Source organism: Enhydra lutris, unplaced genomic scaffold (assembly GCF_002288905.1).
Source record: "Enhydra lutris kenyoni isolate GAN:26980312 unplaced genomic scaffold, ASM228890v2 scaffoldscaffold50, whole genome shotgun sequence".
In the NCBI taxonomy this organism is placed as follows: domain Eukaryota; kingdom Metazoa; phylum Chordata; class Mammalia; order Carnivora; family Mustelidae; genus Enhydra; species Enhydra lutris.
Window position 1 is genome coordinate 6,972,532 of NW_019154134.1, and position 27,601 is coordinate 7,000,132.

At 35.2% G+C, this 27,601-nt stretch overlaps 1 protein-coding gene across 1 annotated transcript in view; it reads right to left on the minus strand.

Annotated features, from left to right (window-relative positions):
• Window positions 1-202: 202 nt before the first annotated feature.
• The window catches only part of LOC111156948 (interleukin 6 signal transducer), a 56,089-nt gene continuing 28,690 nt past the window's right edge, over window positions 203-27,601 (minus strand). The window contains exons 4-18 of the mRNA XM_022518120.1: window positions 26,680-26,985; window positions 25,698-25,818; window positions 19,311-19,477; window positions 18,621-18,775; window positions 16,730-16,889; window positions 14,795-14,877; window positions 13,955-14,165; window positions 13,288-13,470; window positions 11,535-11,636; window positions 11,208-11,354; window positions 10,770-10,910; window positions 7,284-7,380; window positions 4,989-5,070; window positions 2,724-4,266; window positions 203-2,689 (exon numbers count right to left, since the gene is read on the minus strand). Coding sequence (XP_022373828.1) covers window positions 3,529-4,266; window positions 4,989-5,070; window positions 7,284-7,380; window positions 10,770-10,910; window positions 11,208-11,354; window positions 11,535-11,636; window positions 13,288-13,470; window positions 13,955-14,165; window positions 14,795-14,877; window positions 16,730-16,889; window positions 18,621-18,775; window positions 19,311-19,477; window positions 25,698-25,818; window positions 26,680-26,985 — 2,693 coding nt within the window. The 3' untranslated portion in view covers window positions 203-2,689; window positions 2,724-3,528. The remainder of the gene's footprint in view (window positions 2,690-2,723; window positions 4,267-4,988; window positions 5,071-7,283; window positions 7,381-10,769; window positions 10,911-11,207; window positions 11,355-11,534; window positions 11,637-13,287; window positions 13,471-13,954; window positions 14,166-14,794; window positions 14,878-16,729; window positions 16,890-18,620; window positions 18,776-19,310; window positions 19,478-25,697; window positions 25,819-26,679; window positions 26,986-27,601) is intronic.

Consider the following 27,601-nt stretch of genomic DNA (forward strand, 5'->3'; position numbering starts at 1 on the left):
AGAGACAGTACATTTGGCTCTAGAAAGCTTGTTATTGACTTATATCTGAATTCTGTTTGTAAGTATTCTGAAAAGGAGTATTTTTTCTGCTGGCAGAAGACCATTAGAAAGAATTAGGCTGTAAGTTGCTAGTTTACATCATCTTTGAAATCCGTGAGTGACCTATTAAAAAATTTTTTTTTAGTATGATCTCCCCACAACATGGGGCTTGACCCCGTGACTCTGAGATCGAGAGTCGCATGCTCTTCCAACTGTGCCAGCAAGGCACCCCAACAATGACCAACTTCACATTAAACATCTTGCCATTTGATGGCATCATATTCTCTATAGCAAATCACAGTGAATTTTTAAAAGCAATCTTAAGGCAACAGAACTGAGCATGACCTGCAACAGAAATCTATCCCAGCAATTTTAACAATTTAAAAAATTTTATATAGCTTATTACATTGACGTATTACCCATTTCAACAGAGTAACATATAGTTTGGAAATTTCTTCTTAAAACCAAACATAGGACAATGACATAGAATGTAAGAGAATGGAGGAAGAGCTCTCCTACTTGATTTATACTTGGTTGATACATGCCAGTTAACAAATTTTAGAGAATTGTATGATATAATTATCCTACTTCTACATTATTTCTCCTGATTTTAACTACTTAGCCCTGTGGATATAATACATTTTAAAAATTTTGATTTCTACTTATGAAACTATTTAAATGTTCTTAAAGGATGAGCTTTCATAAACAAATGTCTTACATTTCTACTTCATGAACCTTGAACTTCACAGTGAGCTGGAAGGATTAGGCAACTTAATGTGTAAGGTTGAAATTAATTCAACAGCTAGGTAGAGAACCGATGTGTACACAGAATGTGTGAATGGTTTTGCTTTTTTCCTTGCTTCTACTTACATATTGGGTATGTTCCTGAGTGCTGACTGATCCAAGTTTATTTGTTAGGATTTTAATGCATTTTAAGTTTGGGAGTTTTCCCACAGTTGCTCACCATTGTGCCTTTGGTAAGGGATGAGGGTATGGGACCAAACACACCAGTTAACAGTCAAACTGCAATGGCAACACCTGTGGCACACTTGCTTTTTACTCCTTTGTGAGGCCACGAGCATCAGAAGCAGTGCGTTAGTTTTGTCCACAGAGAGGCTTTACCAGCATTACTTTAATGGAAATTTCTGGATACTCAAGATTTAGTAGGAATCACATCCACTAACTTATATATAGACTAGTTTTCATATGAACTAGATTTGTTTCTCTCTGCCTAAGTAAAATACAACTTACATGTCTCCAAACAAAACAAAGTTATCTAAAGGAAAAAAACCCACGATTATCCTAAGACCTGGCTTAGGAAAGTAATTTTGTACTTTAAACAAGTTTCATGAATGCATTTCTCTTGTTGGGCAAAGATGTACATCACATATTCGTAATCAAATCTAGGGCTATTTCCTCAAGGTTTATTTGTTCAACTAAATGTCTAAAATGCTCTTGCACCTGGCAGGGGTGGGGGGCACTCAGGGCACCACGTTCTATGCAAGTTTCAACAGATTTGCTTATACAGTGTTCTTTCTGTAAGGACTTCATTCTTACTCCCTTAGATTATAAGCTTAGGTTTTATAATTGCCCCTGTGCCCCCACATACAAACATGACACCAGAATTCTTTTTAAAACTGGCAGAGGTGACCATTTTACAAATAACAGGACTATTTACTTGGAGGGAATGAAAAAGAAAACTGATACAAATTTGACAGATTCTTAGCAAGATAAATGTAGTCCTAGATGGGATCAGGCTTTGGCCAGATCTAAATGGTGGTGGTGCCGTTATCCTGTAGTGAGACTTTGGGGTCCTTCTGTCCCTATTCGGCCTCTCTGTGCCAGGTCTTCCTCATGTACTTCTCATCCTGTCATTCTGCCAATCTCAGGTCTTTTCTCCCCCGTCTCAAAAAGACCGTGTGTGTGCAAGTAAGTGCTCTGAAACACAGCTGGCAAGAATACAAAGATAACATCTAATGAACAGTAGGTTCTACTATGAACAATATTCTGAGAGCATAATGAGTAGAATTAGATTTCAGTTGTCAATGTATAGCAACTTTCCTTCTTTTGAAGTTAGCCCAGTTTTGGTGACATAAATACAGAAAACCAAAACATACCTTCTGAAAATGTACTTCACACCACTAATGATTTAATGAAAATTTCTTCATTTAACTTCTTGTTCCTGTCTTTAGCCCTGCCTCCTTGTCAAATGTGGTGGGCAGGGTATGGCAAAAATGTCAAAGTGGGGTTAAGTGCTAAAATCTGGAGCCCTAGTTTACCTTTCTCTGGGAAGAACAGAACTTGCAGGAGAGTAGGTTTAAAATCTAAATCACAATGTAGAAGGAAGTCAGTCCCATCTACCTCAGAACTGGCAGATACTAAAATACTAACCCTTCATTAAGTGCCTTTACAACAGGGTATGCTCTGTGACATTTACTAACGTCAACATGTACGTTTTTGGATGATGCTTTATTTGGTAAGTAGTACCCATCTCCTCTTAGTTTGAAGAAAAAAAAACCTTCGAATCTTGGCCTACTTAAAAATAAAAACAAAGCATGTGTCCTCACCCTAAAATATGTTTTAATTTAACATTGTATAAAGCGCTTCATCAACCAAGTTCTCTAGTATTAACAAAAAGGATAATGTTTGTGTGTGTGTGTGTGTGTGTATATATATATATATATATATATATATATGAATGTTAAATAATGAAGGTCTTTAAAAAAACAAGGTCTTATAAATGGCAAAGAATTTTTAAAATGGCTAACATAGTTTGGCATTCATTCGTAGCTCTTACCTGGGCACTTTGCTGAATTTATGAATGATGATAAAAAGCAGATCTTGAAAATCTGTTAGACTGCTTAATGATGATACTAATATTCAAAAATATTCAGACTTGCACTCCATTTGTCTCATAATAGGCAGCATCATTACCAATGGAGGAGAATGTCTACTATTTCCTGTTAGCAATATTCTAATTAGGCCCACTGTTTTGGCTGGTTTTGGTCAGACAAAAAAAGCTGGGTTCATATAATTATGCCACCTGCAGCTCTATGCTGTCATTTGAATAGTCTAGATCTCACTCTTCTGATTTTCTTTAACTCTATCTCAGCCACTTTATTTGGTGCCTATTCTCACTAAAATCAGTATAGCCGTATCACTGCTTATTATTTAAATACCCTCTGTTTCCTAGCTACCAAAACAAAGTTTTAATTTGCAAAGTTGAGACAAGCTTTGTTTTTCTTCAGTGCAAACATCCTGATACAGCACAGTATCATTCAGCTATTCAGAGGATGAAGTCAGTTTATGTAGTGCTTGAAGAAGAATCCCAGATATTCTGGAAGGGAAACTGCCCAGGGGGGAGGACAGTTTGTTGTTGTCCTCAAGGGCAAATGATCATCTTCAGTGAGTGAAGATTATTTTTACCTGAAGTAACAGATAAAATCAGCTTTAGTTTACAGGTACTGCTGAAGTTGTCAGGACTAGTCTTTACTGAGGCATGTAGCCACCTCGTCGGACAGTCTGTGGTAGGTAACTTTTAGGCATTCCTTCATCAATTGCAGCCTCCATCCCCACGGTTTCTAATCGCTCTACCAGTCCATCAGTATGTGGGCCAAAAGCATCTGCTACAGAAATTTCGTGAAACATTTTCATTTGCCCAGCTTCAAAGGGCTGTGAAATATCTGATATCTGCTGTTTGAGTCTCACAAAATCTTCTTCATTGACTGATGAAACTTGCTTTGACCTTTCAAAATGTGAAATATCTGGGCTGGTGTCACGCGGACTGCAGTTTTGTTTGAAATACTGTTGCCTGGGAAAACTGCCAGCACTGCCCTCTGTGTTATCTACCAGTTGTAGATCTTCAGGCCGCTCCTCAGAATCTAACAAGGGCTGGGTGGACTCAGATCTTGAGAAGACTTGGACCGATGGAACCTGGTGTCTGTAGCCACTGTGCACCACTGTGGAATACTGGACGGTGCCCGAAGTGTTTTGTGTAGACTCATTTTCATCGCTGCTAGAAATGCTTGGCCTAGAGGAGGACATGCATGAAGACCCTCCAATACCACTGCTGTGTCCTTCAGTACTAATTTTTTCCTTCTTGAACAGGTCCATTGATTTCAGATCTTCTGGAAAAGGCTTTTTGTCATTTGCTGCTTCTATTTCCACAACACTTACATCAGTGAAATTGCCATCTGAATACATATGATCTTTTGAATTAAAATTATGCTAAGAAAGAAAGAAACTGTATTAGTAACTCTGATACACATTTACTCAAACTCTGAAACATATGGTAAATTCTAGTTAAAACCACAGAGAAATGCATCTCTGAAACTTCTCGGTTAATTCCCATGGTATAGACATAATGTGGGTCACTAGGTCCTGTCAACTAGCTGAACTGCAGGTACTGTGGGAATAATTCTGAGAAGCATCAATCAATGTATTTCACCAGAATTCCTAATCAATACTGTTGTTCAATTTTGATAAGCTACAGGTTGGTATACGAAGTCTACTTCATTACTAGACTATGGAGCCGAGGAGTACCAGGATAGAAATACTCAAATGACTTAAATCCTGTAAAATGTATTCTAGATCTTAACCTAAAATTCAACGATTTCTATTAGAAGGTAGTAAAGTTAAGTCATTTCAACTTTAAGGTAGTTAGAAGAATTTAGGTTTCCAGAAATCTTTTCAGCAGTATTAAACTGGTGTACTGTTAAATTTGATTTTAATAGCTTATATAAAATGCCTGCCTTACAACAGTTACTACAGAGCAGTATTTACACATCAACTTTGCTATTTTCAGATTAACAGAAGTAGGGAGTATCAGAATATGTTGTGTAATACTTTATTACCATTTATTTCTCAATTTGGGCTCATCAGTTGGTTTAACTCTAGAAACGTACCCTAACATGCCCATGTATAAACAAGTCAGAGACACTGTATCTTACCCTAGGAGGTGTATGAGGTGACCACTGGGCAATATGACTCTTTGAAGGATCTGGAACATTAGGCCAGATATGCCTTTTAATTCTGGAGAGAAAAGAAATATGCTGTTTGTGAGCTTAATCTAGCTGTAATAAAAAACTGTTAAGTATTCAACTTAAAAAAACAAAAGTTGAGGCAAGTCACAAAGCCTTACAGTATACCCCTTTCCCAGCAACAAAAGCGAATGTTCAATTTCCAACTGAAACCACATAATAAATTTTTACATAGCTACCAGAAAAAACGTGATTTTTCACCAGAGTATTTATTTACCTTAATACAGTTCCTAACCCTAAGTGAGAGATCCCTAAGTGTATTTAAGTATACAGGAAGTGAGTCACCTTGAGAATAAGTTCAAATATAAAAATAAAGATGAGTAATAAGGTCCTGACAGACTCTCCTGTGGAAACAACTATAATATAAAAAGCAATAAAGTTAAGAACCTAAACAAAAATCGTATGATCAGCAGATGACAAAAAAAGCATCTAACAAAACCATCACATGTGATCCTAAAAGACTGAATGCTTTCTCCCTTAAAACCAGTGATAATGCAAAGTTTTACTTAACCAGTATAACAAGAAAAATAACTGAAGACAAAACATCAGAGTAACTATCTTCACTGGTGAGCAGCAAAAATGCTAAGAAATCCAAAAAGGTACTAGAATAGATGAATGTATCCAGGTCTTAGTATATAAGGACAGTAAGTTCTTTAAAAAAAATTGCATTTCTATTTCTAGCAATGAACAACTAGAAGATAAAAATTTCTGAAAATGCCATTTACAACTGTATAAAAGATATTTAGTAATGAATTTAATGTAGGATGTGTAAGCCCTATCCCACTGGAAATAACACACTGCAAAAGAAAATTAAAACCTAAAGAGAGATTAATATACTCCTGAAAGACATGTGATTTATGCAGATGTAAACTCCTGTTCAGATTGTAGTTTTTCCCTACATTGACTTACAGATTCAGTAAAATCTCACTCAACATGTACTGGGTTCCCCCCCCACCAAGGAAATTTCCTTTTCATATCAGTATCAGTTTATCAAATACTCTAGCCAAAATAATTCTGAAAAATCAAGTATTAGAAGAATTCTACTAACTGCTCTCAAAATTACCACAGAGCAGAAACAAGATAGTATGGTACTAGGATAATTGACATATATAGATCAGTGGAATAAAACGGAGTCCATAAATAAATCTAGACGTACATGGGTAACTGATTTTGGCAAAGATATCCAGGCAATACAATGGGGCAAAAAGTAAGTAAATTTCAGTAAGTAAGGCTGGAATCTATGGGGGGAAAAAATGAACCCTGACCCTGACCCTGTACCATGCACAAAAATAGATCATAGACCTTTGGCTACTAAACAAAGGAGAACATATTCATGACACCTGACTTAGGCAAAGATTTCCTATGTAGGACATAAACTTCATCAAAATTAGAAACTTTAGTTCTAAAGTCACAGTGAAGAAAATGAGAAGGCAAAGCCACAAGACCAAACTTTCCAAAACACATTTGAGAATAATTCTGTAATCAGAGTATGTAAAGAACCTTACAGTTCAGGCAAACAACCCAATGTAAAAACTGGCAGAAGATTTCAGAAGGTTTACCTCACCAAAGAATATATAGCAATGGCACATGAAAAGACCCATTACTACTTACTAGGGAAATGGAAATTAAGATCACAATGAAATAGCTAAAATTAAAAACTGTGACAGCACCAAGTATTGATAATAGGGAACAACTGGAAGGCTCACAGAGCTGGTGCGAATACAAGATGGTATATCCACTTTGAAAAATAGTTTGACAGTTTCTCATGAACTTAAATATGTACTCACCACCTGACCCAGCAATCCCACTACTAGGTATTTACACAAGATAAATGGTTAACATGCCCACGCAAAGATCTGCAGGTGAATATTCATGGCGGCATTATTCGCAATAGCCCCAATTCAAAGAAACAGCCTGCATTTCTATAACAGATGTTTGAACAAATTGATAAATGTATACTATAGAATACTATTCAATAAATAGGAAAAAGGAGTATATCCAACACTAAGTCTCAAGAACAGGTGAAATGCAAGACGTAATATAAAAAGACTACGTATTATTTGATTCTATTTATATGGAATCCTAGAAAAGGCAGAACTACAGTCACAGAAAGCAAATCAGTAATTACTTGGGGCCAGAGGTTGAGGAGAGAACAGAGCATAAATCCAGCGGAAAAACTGTAAAAATAAAAACAGGGGTACTTACAGGTCTCGCTTATTAAAGCAGAACAGTACTCCCAAAAGGGTTGTCAATAGGAACGCTAAGCAAACAGGCACAACTATGGCTTCAATTTCTCCTTGAGCTAAAAACAAAGGGGTAAGGTAGAAAATAATGGTCAATGCCTATGTTGACACAAATAACACAACCTCCCAGCCAGAGGATTGTTGAACAGATGAAATACCATCCGGTTTTTACAGCGTTTTTAACTTAAAAACTGGTTTCTCCCCCGCTTTTCTAGCCCTTTATACCTTACACAGTAACCTGGCCACAGGGTAAGCATAAACTGTATGTTGGTTAGGGGAATAAAAAAGTTTATTTTACTGGACAGATAATCTACCCAGTAATTTGAGCTCCCAAACCTAACCATTTATTACGTTTATGATCTGCCCTCAGCAGAATCTTAACAAAAGCTTATCTTTGAGATCTGTGAGTACTGGGGAGAAGTAGAGAAGTTGTAAAACGATCTTAATAACTGAACTACAGATGTGCTCCTCTATAAGGAATAAAAATAAAAGGTTCAGGCAAAACTTTTAGTAGCTATTTATTATTTTCAAAAAGATGGCATCAGGGCACCTGGATGGTTTGGTTGGTTAAGTGTCCAACTCTAGATTTTGGCTCAGGTCATGATCTCAGGGCACTGGGATTGAGCCCTAAGTCAGGATCTGCACTCAGCAAGGAGTCTGCTGGAGACATTCTCTCCCTCTCTCTGCGCCCCTGCCCTCCTCCCTGGTTGTGTGCTCTCTCAAATAAATAAATAAATAAAAAACAAAACAAAAAACCAAGGCATATCTGATAAATGGCTAAGGAATTATAAGTTTGTGTGTTTGTTTTTTAAAGATCTTGTTTATTTCAGACAGCACGAGCAGTGGGGAAAGGCAGAGGGAGAGAGAAGCAGATTCCCTCCTGAGCTAGAGCAGGCCAACTTGACAGGGCTCTGGGATCATGATCAGAGCCAAGGGCAGACACTTAACCGAATCACCCCGGTGCCCAGAATTTTTAAGAATCTTAAGTACTCCTTAATCTTAAGGAGTGGCAGTAGTAGGAATAGTTATCACCTAAAAATCAGTAAGCCTAAAATTTCTAAATAGCAGATGATCCCTAATCTGCATTTAAAAGAGGGTTTACTTAATCCAATGAATCACTAATTGGATAGTTTATATTGGAGTTACTTTTTAATGATTTACCTTACGGTTGTTTCTGGTTAACTCCTCCAGTCTCCACCTAATTAGTCTTTCATGGGAAGACTTTATAAAAATAGTACTGCAGTCACATACTATTGACTTAGTCTAATCTTTGCACCACACATATCCCTTTGTAAGTAACTTTATTTTCTACAAAGCCTAACATAAATCAGTAAGTCAGATCAATGCTCAGGAAAAAACTGTAGACTGGCAAATACTAGTTACTTGTATGCTCAGGTTTCATATATTCTTATCTATAACAAATCAAATTCAGGCAGAACCTCTTCTGTACTGTTGCTAAACTTATGTTTTTATGTCTTGGGCCTTTGCTCATTCTGTCCTAAGATGCACTCTTGTTCCTATTTGTTCACATCCTAACCTTGAGGCTCAAGTACTGTCTCCTTTATAAAATCTTTTATTTTATTTTATTTTATTTATTTATGTGACAGAGATCACAAGTAGGCAGAGAGGCAGGCAGAGAGAGAAGAGTGGAGGAAACAGGCTCCCTGCTGAGCAGAGAGCCTGATAAGGGACTTGATCCCAGGACCCTGGGATCATGACCTGAGCCGGAGGCAGAGGCTTTAACCCACTGAGCCACCCAGGTGCCCCTATAAAATCTTTGATGATAAAAGTCGCCCCAACTAATTACCTTTAACTTCCTCCTCTACTGCCTACATAGCCCAAATGCCTTTCCATTCAATTACTTTGCTTATGCTACATTTCTTCAAATACACTGTAAGGTCCTTTGGGAGCAAGGCACATGTTATACTAAGAACCCACAATAGTTCCACAGAATAAATAGATCAGTGAAAAAAGCAGATGATAAAGTAAATCCTATGCTCTAAATTTTGGGGAAAAAATGTATGCACAAATAATACTAGAAGGATACACAAATATGTTAAAAGATTATTCTAGATGAGAGATTAGGAGTGATTTTTCTTCTGCTCTACAGAATGTTACTTTCACAACCAGGATAGTATTTTAAAAGGTTTTTTTTTTTTTTTTAAAGATCAATTTCAATTATTACTTGTTATATATATTTTATTAACATGTTGCCACAAATCTTATCCCAGAAACTATGTTCATTACTGGATATCACAGCAAAGCTCAGATCTTTTATTATCTATTTTATGTAGTTATTCATTTTCTCATTCAGCAATCAATCAGGAATATGAAGTTTCTATTTATCAATCACTGTGGTGGTACTTGGGGGTGGACATTACAAATACAATTATAATAAAATAAGTAATTTCTATACTGATTCAAAATGTAGTAGGAAAAAGAATGAATGCAGCTTCAGTCTGCATTAGGGAGGCTAAAGGAACAGCCAAAAGTAGGAAGCTCACACAGGAAAAGCTCACATAAGGAGAAGACAGAAAAAGATGGAGAAAATCCTGAGAAGCTCAGAGTCAAGGAAAGAGATTATCAAAGGGCATGCAAAAGCAGTAATTTAGAAGGCATGATCAACAGGACTTTATATTTGGCTTATGTAAGCAAAAAAAGATAGGAAAAAATTTACTACATCCTTATCTAAATTTCTGGCTTTGGCAAAGACCTGGATGGTTTTGTCAGGGAAAGAGAAATATTTGTGAAGGAGAGAGAGGATGGCTGAAGTCACAGGGAGTGTGAATAGGCAGATAATAAAATAGGGCTGAGAATAGAGCTCTGGAAAATACGAATCGTTTTTAAAAAGAAGAGTGAAAAAGAGGCCAAGAAGAAGTACCAGAGCGGGAAAAGACTCAGGAGGGCGCTATTCCATAGAAGGACCAAGAGGCAGTTTCAAGGATGGAGAAGCCAACAGACTCAAATGCTGAGAAGTACAGAAAAAAGACTAAAACGCATGCCAGGGAGATAGTAACTAAGAAGACTTCCTTGAGGGACGTGAGGGAGATTTCAGTGGAGTGGGGGCTGGGGGCCTGGTTTCAAGAAGTCAAAGATGAGCTGGAGGAACGGAAGTAGAGTCTGGAAGGGTGGACTCGTCTTTCCAGCAATCTGCCTATAAAAAGGATTAAGAGAAGGAAGAAAGACCACACTCAATTTTTGCCAGTGAAAGTATGAACCCACTCAGAAAGATACAAAAATTCTTTTAGCATTTAGAGAGTATATAGATGAAATCAGCGAGAAGCCGTTAATGAAGTAACAGAGGTGAGTTCTGATAGTTTAAAGAAACCACCAAAATCAGATGACAGAAACTGTAATTTATGAAAAATGCTTTTCTATGAATCTAAGTCTGCTTTTAGTCCGATCAAACTTTAAAGAGAAAAAGAAGAAAAGAGCCAACATTACTTACCAAACTTTGGTGTAGTAAAAGTGAATTCTGGGCCATCCTTTCCACCTTCATCTGTGTATGCTGCCATTCGTACCATGTACAAAGTGTCACTGGTCAAAGAGGACAATGTATATTCTGTGTGAGAAGAATCCACATTCACAGCTAGAAGAAATCAGTAAGTGTGGTTTATTCAACTGCTCAATGTTTCTGATTTAGCTTTTGAAAAAGTATTAAGAATGCAAAAAATATTTTTCAGAAAATAACTTTCATGTCTCTGAAACACTCTTCTCCAGTAAGCACAACACAGTATTTCTTTACTAGGACCACAAAAGCAACCATTAGACAAATTCTCAGGTGCCTCTTTTCTGATGATAATATACTCTAAGATGTATAATTAAGAAAGAGAGACTTAATATTTAAAAGCTTAAGAAAAAAGTTAAATACTGATAGTTTTATTACCGGTTTCATTTCCAATGATGGTTCTATAAAATATAGTATAATTTCGGATAAACCCATTCTGAACATCAACAGGAAGTTGGTCCCACTCTAAGACAGCTTCATTTTTCCCCACTTTTTTTGTCCGAACAGTAGGTCCTTTGGAAGGTGCTAGAATAGAAGAAAAAGTATTTGATAACTGAAAATCATTACAATTCAGTATATTACTAGAATTCACTAGAATTTAGTTATTTTATTTGAACACTGTAACACATACCCTTATTTTAAAAAGACAGAATGTCTTTGTTAAGAGCAAACAACACATTTCAAAGAAAATGAGTTTGGACTTACGAGCTTGTTTAAGGTATGCTTTTATAGACTCGGGGCTTCCTGGTCCATCAGCAAATACTGGAATAACTGTTATCAAGTAACATTTGCTCTCTGCTAGGTTCCCTAAAGAAAGAAGAGGAGAGGAAGCATTTTTTCCCCATAATAAAAGTGTAACTCCATTATTTATTTTTATATTATAATTTCATGGTTATTAAACTTTTAGAACTGCAGCTTTTAAAGTAAGCATTGCTTTTTGTGTACTGGATTCAAGCTTAACAGAGTAAAAGTTACATAAAAGCTTACTTTTATTGCCAATATCATGAATATACTGTCAGTTAAAGTAATTATTGTATTATTACCCAGAACTTACAATAAAACATTGATTTCAAATTATCCTTGGTCTTATAGTTTGACAGTGTTTGTGTATTTTAACTAATTCTTGGAGAACTACCTGAAGACCCACTGTTAAGAGCTAGGGAAATGGCCCTGGTTTGTCAGGTCACTGGGAAAAAAAGAATTAGTACTATTTCCCCCAAAAAGTTAAAAAAAATTAAAGTTATTTATTATTTATAAATTCTTTATGATCTCTTCAAATTAACAAAGTAATCTATTCCCAATACACAATAGTAAAAATTTTTTAAGTTTTTTTTTTTTTACAGAATTTTACCTGTCCACATCAGAAAATAAAGTATTTATTTTACTGAAGTTTACACATTCAGTAAGAACTTTTATTTCCTTAAATATTACTTATTAAGTTATAAAGTTATTATATGCTCCGTTGCTTTCTTAAACAGAGTAACTTTACTTTTTCTGGATGACTCAGTATTATCAAGATGATGAGTAAGTGTTATATTCTGCTGTAATACAGTGATGTTATCAGAGCTATGAACTATTAGGGCTCCCTATGCAACCTGCAGTCTCTGGAGATTATGCTATGCGATCTTAAAAACATTTCTATTGTCCAGTTATTACCAATGTAGGTCTTCCCTCTAGCTCTACCTTGCTTTTAATAAGGCTGAGAAGAAACCAAATTTATTAAAATTGTTTACTAAATAAGAGGGTAAGGAGGGCCAAATAGCCTGTTTTATAAATCAAACTCACAAACCTTATGGCAGTTATGTCCTTGTTTACAGCTTTTCTCTAATTAATCATATTATTCATAGCTGAATTCTAATGGTTATCCTTCCGTACTTGGGTGGGGGGCACATACAAGCTGAATGTTTTCTCTTTAAAGCTGTTTTATCACTTCAAAGCCACACAGTAAGTTGTACCTTAAAATGCAGGGTAATCCACCATTCTGGAGCTCTACAACATCATTACTTTCCATCCATTACAACTTCCAGTTAAAAGACATAAGGTAATCTGAGTTCTAATTCCACTTTCCCTATTCAACAGCTTTAAGAGTCTAAGTCATTCAGATGCTACGGAAATATTTTCTCATTGCAGGATGAGGTAGTTAAATCAGGTACAGAAGAATGCAAATAATTACAAGCAGAGGTCATATAATATTTCTCTTTACAGTTTAAGTGTTCCTTTGATGATCCCAACACTTAACTATAAAGAGAAATACTATTAACCCCACTTTGTCCATAAAAAGACCCTGCAACTGAACGAGGTTAGATGTGACTTGGTGAGAGTCACACATATGGCAAACTAGATTTAACTTTTCAGGGGACCACAGCATCTGTAATGCACAAATAATATGTAGAAGAAAAATCTGTCTGAAGAGTAAGACATAAGGATATCAACTTAAATTTTTTCTAACCAGGTATACCTCTTAAATAGGTGCGGTGTACTAATCCATCCTCCTGTTGCCAGTCTGGGATACAGGGCGATTTATCTGATAATACACACCACTCAAGGATGTATTTGTTTACAGATTCATTTGGAGCAGTCCATTCCACCCATAGCATATTATCTTTGGGAAATGCTTTAAGATTCCTTACAGGGCAAGTAGCTTTAAAACAAAGGTTGAATACCGATATGATAAGTGAGCATTAAAAATCTGTAATTTTGATATTTTACATAGCCTTTCTATCAGTTTTTGTAGCATATGTATTTCCATGAATAAAAGGCACATTATAATTTACATATAGACAATTTATTTTGAAACTAAAATGCTTCCTTTCTCAAAATTCTTCAAGTGTTTTCTATATGTAAATGGCTTTTTCCTTCTTTGAAAGCTATGAACAATATATTTAAGTCATATTCATATATGGTTCCCAGAGTCTTAAAATAGTATGTAAAAAACAAGTAATCAGAAAAGACTGAAATGAATTAAGTAGTTCACTTCAAAGTTTAAGTGAGCCACCTAAGAATAAAACAAATTACTTGGCTGTTCACTTAGAGTAAGTTAACTATGTACTATGCCACAGAGTATCTTCTACATTAAGAACCACCTTTTCCCATCCATAAGTCGATGCCATCTCACAGACACAAACCTTTAAAGTCATAAGCAGGGATAGTTAAAACAGCTGCATCTGATTTGCCAACCAGATTCCTCGCTGTGAGAGTTGCTATGTAACGATCATTTGTGATGTTTACTGTCCATTTGGTTTCATTAACTGTGTAATTCTGTAAACGTGATTTCCATCTTGTGAGAGTCACTTCATAATCCAAAATTTTTCCATTGGCTTCAAAAGGAGGCAATGTCTGTAATAAAATATTTTAAAAATTTAATAAAAGTTAATCATTTTTCCGTGTTCACAAATTCTGCTGTTATGTAAAACCTCTAAATGTTTAACCGAAAAAAGGTACCTGCAACCTCATTTACAATTTACTACCTTAAGTAAACTACTACATAGTAAATGAGTAAACCTGTAACTTTAGGAAGAAAAGTAGCACCATTTCATTAGCTTTTAGTTCTGTATAGTACCTGCACTGTGGCTATCTGGCTCTAAATTATATTTTATTCCTGAGGTTTTTTTGTTGTTTTTGTTTTAGTATGGATACGCTTGCAGCCTTACAGAGTTGACAACAATTATTACTGGCAATACTTTTGATTACTCAAAACCTTTAAAAATTGTTTTCTATGAGGCACTCAGGAAAGTTGGATGACAGACAAAATCCTTCTCATAGAACTTTTCACAAATGCTTAAGTATTTAACAGATATAACCTGCAGTTTATGTAATATATACAAAGCTTTGTGTTTCTATTTGTCAAATGTTTTCCTGATACTGAGATGAGTAAAAATTTAAGTTAAAAAACTACACTCATAATACCATATAAAATTTATGTAAGTGACAAAAGATAAACATGCAATTTTTTTTTTTTTTTTTACCTTCCATATGAGTTGTACAGATCTATAGCCATGAGTATGGGATGGCTCTATCTTATACCAGAAACTTGGTGCCTTGGATGGTCCTAAAAAAATGACATGAACTTTTTAAAATAGAAGTTTTTAACAATAAAGTATCATCTTGGAAATTATTCTCTTACTTTGTTCTTAATATTCTTGCCCTTTAGTCACTGTTTAAACTATCATTTTCCCCATTCTAGTATGCTATGCCTGGGTCTTCCTTTAGTCAAGTAATAGACCACTTGGTAATTTAGATTATACTGGATTATTTTTCTAATCTTGAAATTGTGAAACTACAAACATATCCTAAGGTATAACCAAAGATGGATCACCACTTCTTACTGCTGGAACTCAAACTGAAAAATTATGTTTACATATATACTTAAAACTCCTGTGTGTGTGTGTGTGTGTGTGTGTGTGTGTGTGTGTGTGTGTGTATAGGAATATAAAACAACATAAATGGAATAAATGTGGGCTAAGTTTATTACCTTATGTTAGGACTGCTGACAAGATACAATAAAAATGAATTCGCAGTGTTGCCGTCATAATCCCAACGTGAGAAATGAAAATCCACTAAATGCTAATAAATTAGGTTTTAAAAATTCCTATGGAATCAACCGATTTTTCAGAATTTTAAGTGCAATTATAAGCTATGGTTCAATAGAATAAGAAAGGATCTGAATAAATCTAAGCAATGATGGGATTTACTAAAAAGAGGTAATTATGGAGGACAAAACAGAGAAAAAGGACACAAGGCTGGGGACAAGGTTGCCAGTACGGATATACACACGAATATACAAAATAAAGACCAAGAAACTATAATGAAAATATTATAGGACTTCCTAAAAAAGAATCTAGAGGAATCACTCATTAAATTGAAGAATTGCTTAATCTAATGGTTCATGATTTTCCACCATCTCCCCTCCCAAAAAACACACACAGGCACTAGCCGTAATATTTTGCCCACACTTGAGTTCAGGAACCACCCTCCCCTCGCCTCCCCTCTGCAACTGACCCACCAGCTTTCAAGGCCCCATGGATCCCAGTTTAAGAATTCCTAGCCAAGACAAAGAAATCCAGTTGAAGATCCTCAAATCAGCAATAGCAGAACTACTTTCTTTCATGTCACTTATGAGAATAAGAGAAAATCTTAGTGGAAAAGGCAGTTTACTTTTCTGCCTTTGATACTCTCACTTCACTATCTAACGTCTAGTGAAGCTGTAAGTGAAGGGACAGTGGTGGTACAGGAGGTTTTAAAGCCAGAGCTGTTGCCATTGACACCTGAAGGGTGAAACTATGGAATAAAACTGTTCAAAAAGAAAAATCTGTATGCTACAGGACTATTTCTTGACTGCTACAAAAGAAATTACTGATTTTAACTGCTGTGGGCAGGAAATCTTACTTGGATCCTATATACCCTTTTATGACTTTTGGATTCTATATTCTATGCCCCATATGATTGTGGGGGGTGGGGAAGGGAAAATGAAAATAAACCAAAACTCCAGGATTCTTTTCCAGGGGTTTATTAAGTGCTGGTAGAAATGAACAAGTAATAGTACACATGTATTTCTGACAGTGAGGGACTATGGTATATTTTGTTAGTATGACTTTAATGAGTCAGGATATGATTCTCTTTTTGGGGTATCTTTGAACTACCGTCCTTTATAAAATGTTCTGGACTTAACTGTTAGTTCAGTGGTTTTCTCATGGTCATTCCCTGATATCTTCTTTATGAGGAATCAAATAGATAAATACAATCATGCACATTTTACATCTTGATGTTAGAACAGAAGTGTAAAATACAAGTTTGAATAAAATGGTCATAAAATAAGGAGGTGGTCTACATTACTAAAACCAGATACAATTCATAGCCCTAATTCCAAAACCTTTATTTCCTCAGGTATCTTAATTACTCACTATCTTCATATGTGATACCACTTGCTTCTTCACTCCAGTCACTCCAGAAGCCTTTACCATCTTCCTTCATACAACGAATCCTGAATACATATTCTGTAAAAGGTTTAAGGTCCTGGACAGTGAAGGAAGATCGAGTGGATGCTGTATCTTCAGGAGGAATCTGAAATCAAAGCAGATCAACTAATTAAAAAAAACCCATGTATTTATTGTAACTGTCCTAAATTCCCTAACATTTTGGAAACTCATTTAATGAAACTAGACTAATAAATTAAACTCAAGCTCAGGAGAGATATAAATGCAAATCAAAAAGCTGTCGAAGTTAGTGAAGTTAGTAGATTTGAAAGTATGGAAACATCTATTATTAATCCTTCATTCATTTATTTTTCTTCCATGGGGCCTGTAACACTTAGGGTCTCAGCAGGAGAAAGATAGTATACTCCAATTAGAATTCAATTCAGGAAGGGTTTTAAAAGGAAGTATGGGCAGAGTATAGGGAAACCTTAGATAGTGGTCATTACTGAGGGGCTTGGAGCTGTTATTACTCCCAGACCAAAAGGGCTGACAACAGCAACTGGGAGAAGAGGGTCAGATGGGATTAACTTTAGTAGAGCAGTGACCTTAGGCTGAGAGAATGGGCAGCTCCAGGGGGAAGCAGGGAAAATAAATATGCTGATCTCTTTTCTCTCTTGCCAGATCCCCTGCTTCCTTTAACCATATTCACCAAGAAACCAGAGAGAATGTGAACCCTCAGATGAAATCCATATAGGTCAGCATTCCAAGACAAGAGTAAGCACAGGAGGGAAGAGCAGAGTACAACTCTGGATAGGAAAAAGGCAGATATCCAGCCCAATCAAGAAAAACAAAACTTGTTTTCAGAAAAGAGAGAATACAGATAAATAATTCTATTACTATGGTATTTCATTACTATGATATTTCAATAGTGAATACAAAGCAGGTATCTTTTTTTTGTTATTATTAATGAATTAAGATTCTGTGATACCAAAAAATATTCTGAAGTTCAGGTATGTATCCTCTCTGTATAATATGAAGCATTAATCCATTTTCATTTGTTGCTTTTTCTAATTTTATTTTGACCAGTCCTTCTGTAAGTGGAATGGAGAGCAGAAGTATTAAGATCATGAGCTCAAATCCTTATGAGCTCATTATTGCAACAAGAGAAAGAAAAAGCACAGTGTTAGTGACAAATGAAGTTGTAACAAAGAATATTACGGGGAGCACAAGCTATGGTGATTGTCTTTTTTAAAAGTTCCAAGTACTTCTTTTGGTGACAGCATCATCTTTGGGTATACTCTTCTGTTCCTTTTCAGTCTTTTAAGTTCCCCAATAACTACTTCCTCTACAAAAGTTGACATGCTTTCTAAAAAGCACTAGATAGTGAATATTTTAGGCTGTGGGCCAGACAGTCTCTGTTCCAACTGCTCAACTTGTCCGCTGCAGCACAAAATAGCCAAAGATAATATTTAAAAAAAAAAAAAAAGAAGTGTGGCTGTGTTCCAGCAAAACTTTATTTATAAAGACAGATGGCTGGCTGAAATTGGCTTGCAGATTTAGTTTGCCAACCCCTGCTCTACCTTAGCCAAATAATCTCTTTATATACTCTCCCACTTAATTTGCTCATTTTTTGTGTTCCTTTCACCTCCCATCAAAAATACTATTCCTTACCACCTGGTATCACTCCCATACTTCAAAGCTACTGTACTAAGCAAAACTGTATTTTCAATCTGAATGTCTTCTGTTTGCCCCTGCATGAAACACAGATCAAGAAGAGGGATCAAGCAAAATATTTCATGTAACCACAACCTTAGGATATTCAGACTTTTAGGTTAGAGGGTTGCAAAGCTATTTGCATAAACAGTAACTTGCAATTTACCTGGCTCCAAACTGAGGCATCTCTGGTCCTATACTGAATGTTGTATTTCAGTCTTATAAAATCCTGGATACTTGAGTTGATCCATGTCAATTTTAAGATACTGGACAGTTCCTCTGAGTTGCTTACGGATAAATTATGTGGCGGATTGGGCTTCACTGAAGAATAAAATAAATCAGAATATTTATCATGGTTCATTTTTATAACTTCTTATACAAACTCAAACATACTACTTATTTTATTTCGTATTTATTCTTACCAAATGAACTATTATTTTGGAAAACAATGCAATGTCATACTATTATAATGAAGAGAAAAGGTTTCTAAAGAAATTGTAGTTTTGTCAAGTTATTATATGCCTATTAATCTTTTCAGGTTCAGTTATCAAAAGACAAATATTTATGATATATGTAAAGACAGAGACAATAAAAACAAAACATGTATACTATAAATTGCTATGTTGTAAAACATTTGATAATTGCATAAATACTAGCAGGTAACATTCAAAGTCAAAACCACTGTAGTATAGCTGTATTATTAATATTTTTCCAGATTTTTAATGTTATTAATGCAAATTTATAAAAATCATTAAAAGAGTAAGTGCTTTCTCTATATTGATTAAAACCTAAAAAACTAAATTAATAAGCCACTGTATATACCCCAATAAATTCTCAAATTCAGGCTTATAACTACCTTTATCTACAGGATCAAAATTTATATGATCTGATGTAACTCTCCCAAGGGCATTCTCTGCTTCTACCCAGACTTCAGTGTTGACAAAATACACAGGAGAATAATCAACAGTGCATGAGGTGGGGGTGTCACGTTTTGTTTTACAATCAGCAAACTTCTCTGTTGCCCTAAATACAAAAATGGAAGAATTGATCATTAAAAACAGATTTTAAAAAATTACTGTGAAAAAGGTTACCTAATGAGGCCCAGACTTACAGCTTAAAATAAAATTTCTTAAGAACTATCAGGCTTTCCTTTAAAATGGAGTTTGAGCTATATCTTAAAACATTTTTTTTTCAAAATTTTACGCCAAGAACATTACATTTAGAATACGATGCTCTATCCCCAATGACCCATCTCTAAAAATCGTCTATTTCCTGTGACCTTACGATTTCTTTCCATTCCTGAAACAATCCTTACTGTACCCTCAATGTCCTTCTTCAAGCAGTTATGTTTATTCTAAGCACAATACACTAGGTGATAGGAGGACAGGGTAAGAGTTTCTGTCAACCCCAGAAAATCCCCTTAGCCTCTTTCCAGTCAAACCCTTTCTGATTTCTATCATGAAAAAAGTTTCAAGTGGTACTATTTACTCACTTAATTTTAAATTATGCATCAATTAAAAAACATATACACACTTTTTTTTAAAGTAGGAGGTTAAGTCAAAACCACAAACAGGTAACTTTTATGAATTACTATGATGTATACCTGAAATAAACAGGATATTGTAGATCAATTATGTCTCAATTAAAAAATTCCTAAAAATCAAAAGCAAAATGAAATATATGAACTCTTGTATTGAGTTGGTGCTTTAATACACAGAAACTATTTTAAGTGTCTTAATTTTTGTAGTTTTTTTTTAAGATTTTATTTATTTACTTGCGAGCGAGCGAGCAGAATCAAGGGGAGTGGGAGAGGGAAAAGCCGGCTCCTTGCTGAGCAGTGAGCCTGATTCAGAGTGTAATCCCAGGCCCCTGGGATCATGCATGACCTGAGCCGAAGGCAGATGCTTAGCCGACTGAGCCACCCAGGCATCCCTTTTAAGTAGCTTTAAAACGTCATTTAAGGGGCGCCTGGGTGGCTCAGTGGGTTAAAGCCTCTGCCTTCGGCTCAGGTCATGATCCCAGGGTCCTGGGATCGAGACCCGCATCGGGCTCTCTGCTCAGCGGGGAGCCTGCTTCCTTCTCTCTCTCTGCCTGCCTCTCTGCCTACTTGTGATCTCTGTCAAATAGATAAATAAAAAATCTTAAAAAAAAAAAAAGTCAAATAGATAAATAAAAAATCTTAAAAAAAAAACACATCATTTAACTATATCCTTAGGGGAAGAAAAACAATCTTAAAATTTGTTTTAGTATTCATATTGTTATGTTGATATTGGCATTGCTATTCTGTAGCTGCTGCTTACTATGAGATAAAGCAAAGAATTATTATTATATTGGTGGTGCTGGAGACTAAGGTTTTCAGCACAGAAGATGTAGATGTTAGATGGATGAAATTAAGTAAAAACAGGTAGTCCAGATTTTAAACTGGAAATTATCAGTATTAGTGCATGATGTATTTTACCTTAAAAGCATTTCCTAGCTGTATCTGCTGTAAAACCCTAGAACAAGCACATAGCAGTAAGCTCCCCTAGCTTGACTGTAGTCTAAACAGTATTTTCTATTAAATGGAACCATGGCTACTTGGGAAATGGTTGATTCTAGGCCTGGGGAAGGACATATATACTAAGATGAATCTGGAAAGTCATGTCCTATCAAAAAGGAAGGAAGCTGTCGAAGACAGCTATCAAAGACTAGTGAGTGAAGTCAAAAGGAAAAGCCAACCTGAGTAGGTTCCTAACCAAAGATGAGACAATGTAAGTATCAAGAAAAGTAATAGTAATGGACTGAAACATGTAAAATGTGTTTCAGTATGAATTCGTAATGAAGGGGAAAAAAAAACCCTCCTCTTTAGAGGATGCTAGGGAACTAACACTTTATAAAACTGGTTAGAAAGGGGAAACATTAATACCATTTTGCTTCTATGAACTGTACCTCAGGGTAACCAATAGTTGATGAAAGAAGTTTTAAGTGTATCAGGTTTTTACAAGAAGAATACCACTATTTTTTACCTCATGTACAAATAACGATCACTGATGGCTCCAACCTTTAAATGAAAAACTAATGGGAAGCAACATGGTTAAATCCCCAAAACTATTCTGCTGAGTCATAACCTTTCACAGAAGAGTACATGCTGTATGATTATATCTACATGACAGTCAGAACAAACAAAAATTTACAGTGAAGAAAATCACTGCAGTAGTTGCTTTGTGGGACGGGGTGAGATAGGGTGGTGGATAGGACTGACTGGGAAGGAGCAGAGTGAACTTTCTGGGGTGTAAGTAATGTTTTTTATCTTGGTAAGGTCTAAGTTATGTAACTATACTAGTCAAAGGTCACTGATTGATATGCTTCAGGTATCTAAGATATATTTAAAGATGCACAAATTTTACCAAAAATCAAAAATGTACCTGTAAATGTATAATTACATCTACTTAATAATGTAAATGCTGGAGTGTTTAAGGGTGAAATATACTAACACCTGCAAGTCACTTTGAAATACATTAAAAAAAAAAAAAGATGGATAGGTGGAGAGAAGTATGCATAAACACCACATATGTGATAAAGCAAACACAGTAAAATGTTAATTATAGGATCTAAAGATGGATCTGTATAAGCATTCACTGCAAAGTTCTTCCAGCTTTTGATAAAAACTGCAGTCAAGAACTGTTTAAGATCAATTTGTACTATGTATGCAGTGTATGTCAGTCATATCAAAGCCAAGTCCAATAAACAAAATCTGTCTTTACCAAAAAAAAAAAAAAAAAAAAAAAGAAAACTTTGTAAGAATGGATCAAGCTGGCAACAGTACCTGTAACCACCTCTCCATCTTAGTATCAGAAAAACAAAAGCTCTCAACCAAAAGATGTTAGATCTAATGAGTGCATTTAGTAAAGTTGCACAATACAAAATTAAAATACAAAAATCAGTAGTGCTTCTATACACTTACAATGAATTTTCTAAAAAAGAAATCAAGAAATCTATCGAGCATCAGAAAAAATAAAATAGAATACATTTAACTAGGGAGGTAAAAGACCTCTATTCTGAAAACTATAAGACAGTGATGAAAGAAATCAGAGACACAATAAATGGAAAGGTACTCCGTGCCCACAAATTCCAAGAATATTGTTAAAACATTAATACCACCAAAAGCCATCTACAGATTCAATGCAATAAGATTATGATGACAATTTTTTACAAAAGTACAGAAAAACACTCTAAAATTTATGTGGAAACACAGATGACTTAACAGTCCAAAAAAAAAAAAAATCCTGAGGAAAAAAAGAATAAAGCTGGAAAACATCACACTTCCTGGTTTCAGTCTATACTATGAAGTTAGAGTCATCAAAACATATAGTACTAGCATTAAAAATAAACCAACCAGTGGAAAGAACTAACTAAAAGCCTGGAAATAAACCCAAGCACAATTCAATTAATTATGCCAAATATTTGACAAGGGACCCAGGGGAATTCCTAACAGTGCTGGGATAACTGGATATTCACCTACAAAAGAATGAAATTATCCCCTATCTTGTATGATTCACAAAAATGAACTCAACATGGAATAAAGACTTAAATCTATGACTTCAAATCCTGAAACTCCTAGAAGAAAATATGAGAATAAAGCTCTGAGACATGGGTCATTGTACTGATTTTTTGGGTATGACACTCAAAGCACAAGCAAAAATAGTAGACACACAAGTACAACTATGCAAAACTAAAAATGCGGGGTGCCTGGGTAGCTTAGTCAGTTAAGCATCAACCTTTGGCTCAGGTCATGATCCCAGAGACCTGGATCGAGCCTCCTATTGGGGTCCCCAGTAGGCGAAGAGCCTGCTTTCTCCTTCTCCCTTTGTTACTCCCCCAGCTCCCATATGTGCTCTCTTGCTCTGTCAAATAAATTTTTTTTTTTAAATTAGATAAAAATAAGAATCTGGGGATGCCTGGGTGGCTCAGTCGGTTAAGCCGCTGCCTTTGGCTCAGGTCATGGTCCCAGGATCCTGGGATCAAGTCCTCCATCAGGCTCCTTGCTTAGCAGGGAGCCTACTTCTCTGCCTCTGCCTCTGCCTGCCACCCTGCCAGCTTGTGCGTGTGCTCTCTCTGACAAATAAGAAAGTAGAATCTTTAAAAAATAATAATAAAAAATAGAAATCTACATAGAATCCATTAACCAAGTGAAAAGACAACCTACAGAATAGGAAAAAATATTTGGAAGCCATAGATCTGATAAGGGGTTAACAGTTATAATATATAAAGAACTCTAAAACTCAACAGCAAAAGAATAATCTAAATAAAAAATCGGTAGAAGATCTGAACAGGCATTTCTCTAAAGAAGATAATATGAAGAGGCAACAGGTACATGAAAAGACACTCAGCATCACCCGTCACGTGAAGAATGTTATTTAAAACTGTAATATCACCTCATGCCTGTTGAGAATGGCCATCATTTAAAAGATAACAAATGTTGGTCTGCATGTGGAGAAAAGGGAACCCTTATGCACTGTTGGTGAAACTGTAAAGTGCTTAAGCCAATTATGAAAAAGATGTTAGGAGCCTAAAAAAACTAAAACTAAAACTACCACATGATCCAGGCATTTTTGATCCAGGAATCAGAAACACTACCTCAAAAAATACCTACACCCACTTGTTCATAGCAACATTATTTACAACAGCCAAGACATGGGAACATCCTAAGTGTCCATCAATGGATGAATGGATAAAGAAGCTGTGGGATACATGTACATGATGGACTATTAGACAGCCATAAAAATGGAGAAATCCTACATTTTTGACAAGAGATTATGCTAAGTGAAATAAGAAAGACAAGTACTTATGATTTCACTTATCTGTGGACTGTAAAACAAGCCAACAAAATGACCAAACACACACAAAAAAAGAACTTATGGTTACCAGAGGCAGAGGGTGGAGAGAGGGGGAACTGGACAAAGCTGGTCAAAAGGTACAAACTTCTAGCTGTAAGATACTGTGAAGATACTAAGTACTAGGGATATGACATACAACAGGACTATAACCAACACTATGTATGATACATAGGAAAGATGTGAAGAGAGTAAATCCTTTGAGTTATCCCAAGGAGAAAATTTTTTTCCTTTTTTTTCTTTGTATCTATACAAAAAGACAGTTGTTAGATAAACCTATTGTGGGAATTATTTCACAATTTAGGTAAATCAAACCACTATGCTATAAGGCTTAATAAACTTATTCAGTAATGTGTATCAATGATTTCACAATAAAACTGAGAAAGATAAAAATGACTGACAAAAACAGCAGACATAAATTGTCTAACTGCTTATTACTCAACTTTCAATTAAGGTAAAATATGGTGTGATGTGCACCTAAAAAAAAAAAAAAAGAAAAGAAAAGAAAAAGGGGAGAAAAAGAATTAAGAAGTATATACCACCCCTACGAATTACTTTTGGAAAAACAAAAACAAAAAACCTAAATCTGATCAAGTGTCTAGACTGAATAAAAATTTCTAGGGCAAAAAAAAAGGACAGAGGACTATGTTAAACAATGTGTAACAGTTACTTTAATGACTGAATTGCAAAGTTAAAGAAAACCAGGCAGAATCTATGGTTTAAAAAAAAAAAACAAATTTGTAATGCATGGAGATTGTGATTTGAGGACTTGTAAAAATATATACAAATATTTGTATCACAGCATAGGGAATACAATGCCATTTTAAAAGTGTTATATGAAGACAGAAGCTATGCTTGTCGTGAGCACTTAGCTCAATCACCACACTGTATGGCTGAAACTGTTTTAACATTATGTGTCAGCTATACTCAAATAAAAAAAATTATAAAAGTATGTATATACATATATTCATGAAACATCTGAGGAAACATGAAACTAACTGAAAATGGGACAATCTATCGAAGTTTCTTCAGTTATATTTGGGTATAATAATGGTATACAGTTACGTGTCTTAAAGTATCCCTATCTTTCAGAGGTATGAACTACAATATTTATGGATGAGATGATATGATGTCTCAGATTTCCTTTAAGATAATTTGGGGTGGGGTATACAGAAAACTGGTCATGAGCTGGATGATGAACACATGGGAATTTATTATACTATTCTTTCCACTTTTTTGTTTCAGATGCTCTAAAATAAAAGCTTAGACAAAAATTTGCATTTACTATTTTCCACCTTAAGAAATAAAAACTCTAGCACAAACGACAAATTATTGAGTTCAACATACAAAAAACTTAAAAAACAACTTGCCATTCGGATTTTAAAGTGAAGTTCGTTTCCAGGTATGTTTCCCTTCCAGGATCCCACTGACACATCATTTTCTTTCCTTCATTCACAATGCAACTCAAATTTTTAGGTTTTTCTGGAGGCACTAAAAGGGAAAAATGTACAATTTTCAAAAGCTTTCTACCCACAAATAACATGCAATTTATATACTATCCAAGACATTTGCAAACGAAATTAGATGAAAAACGAACAAAAAAACCCCAGACATAATGAAAGACTAGTGACTAAAAAATTCATCTTTTCTATTTAAACTCGTACTTTTTAAATTAATACACATTTTCTGTAACTGTCACTAACTAGCATGTTTCAAATTAATTTTCTACACAAAATCAACTTTCATTTGTAACTATTTAAGAATATTAACTGATTTCCCCATGAAGTGTATGTAAGTATTGCTGCATGTTAGTAAGAGGCAAATAAATGGAAACAAATGATTTACTTATATTTCTCCTCCTATTGTTTTCTTAAACTCTGTTGGAGGAAAAGCAAATACCAAAATTATGGTCTTGGGGATCCACAAATTTGACAAGCTACTCTTGGATCAGACTAAGTTTACTCTGACACAAAAGGACATTCTCCAGTTATTTACTTACCTTCAGATAGTTGCTTTGTATGTGATCTCCTCACCAATTAAAGGATACTGAAAATTACTATGGATACACTGACAAATTTCAATTCAAGAACTGTTTTTTGTGGGTCTCATGTTAAAACATTTTTCTAGGAAACTGAGATACTTGACTTTCAGGATATGTTACTCTTCAAGCTTTTTGTACAGCAGTAATGCAAATGGACTTCCACTTTGAAACTTATTTTTTAAAAAAAAGCATGTCCAAAAGTCAATAAACCCAACAAATAACTGCATTTCATAAAGACCAAGAGACATTACAAATGTAATTAAACAGTCATAACGAAGTTTGAAATAAGACAAAAACAAAACAAAACTTACAGCCTGAAATTATTCTGATTCCATAAACATTCTGATCAATTTGTCCAAATGTACGAATGTTGCAAGTCAGCTGAGTATTTAATGAAGATGTATCTGTAAATGTGATACTAGATGCTGTTTTGTTTATGGTGGCATATTGTTCTTTAGGAACAGTCAGATGGTTTGTTTTCCAGAAAATGTAACTAGCATTTACATGGAAATAATCCATACATTTTTCTTTTAGCACACAGACTGCAGTGAAATTAGAACCAAGCTGTACAACTGGAGATTCCGGTTTGATATAACCACATGGCTCTAGAAGTTCACCTGAAAAGGAACAAGGGAAAACAGAAAAATGGACTGAATTATTCTGGTATAAAATGGTATTTATCAATGCAGTCCTCAATCTTCACTAAAGTATCTCTTAAAGACAGTGAAAAAGAATTACACAGTGAAAAAACAATACGGCCAGAATTCAGTGCCTCAATTTATAAAGAAATATACAAATTACAAGGCTGATGAAAAAAAGACATCTGTAAGCCTCAGCCTTTTTTTTTTTTGTATAACATTCTGACTTTGCTTTAGGAAACACAGACTGCCTGCAGCGTGATGCACACTTACTCTACCACCAATCCCATTCTTTGATTCAGACTCAGGGTCTAAATTATACCTTCCAGCAAAGTAGCAGTGGTAGGCTCTGTTCCTCTCCAGTCCTGAATGGTGTTGGGGGTATGGATGGGGCCAGGGAAGGTAGCAGACAATGTTTATTTATCAAAATTCCAAACAACAAAGGATATAGCAACAGAACAACAAAGAACATAAAGAACATAGAACAAGATGGCCAAATAAATTAGTTTTAACAATAAATGGGATAAAATCCCATATTAAAAACAAAACAAAATCAGCCTGCATAAAAAGAACTATACCAGAAGTGTATGCTTTA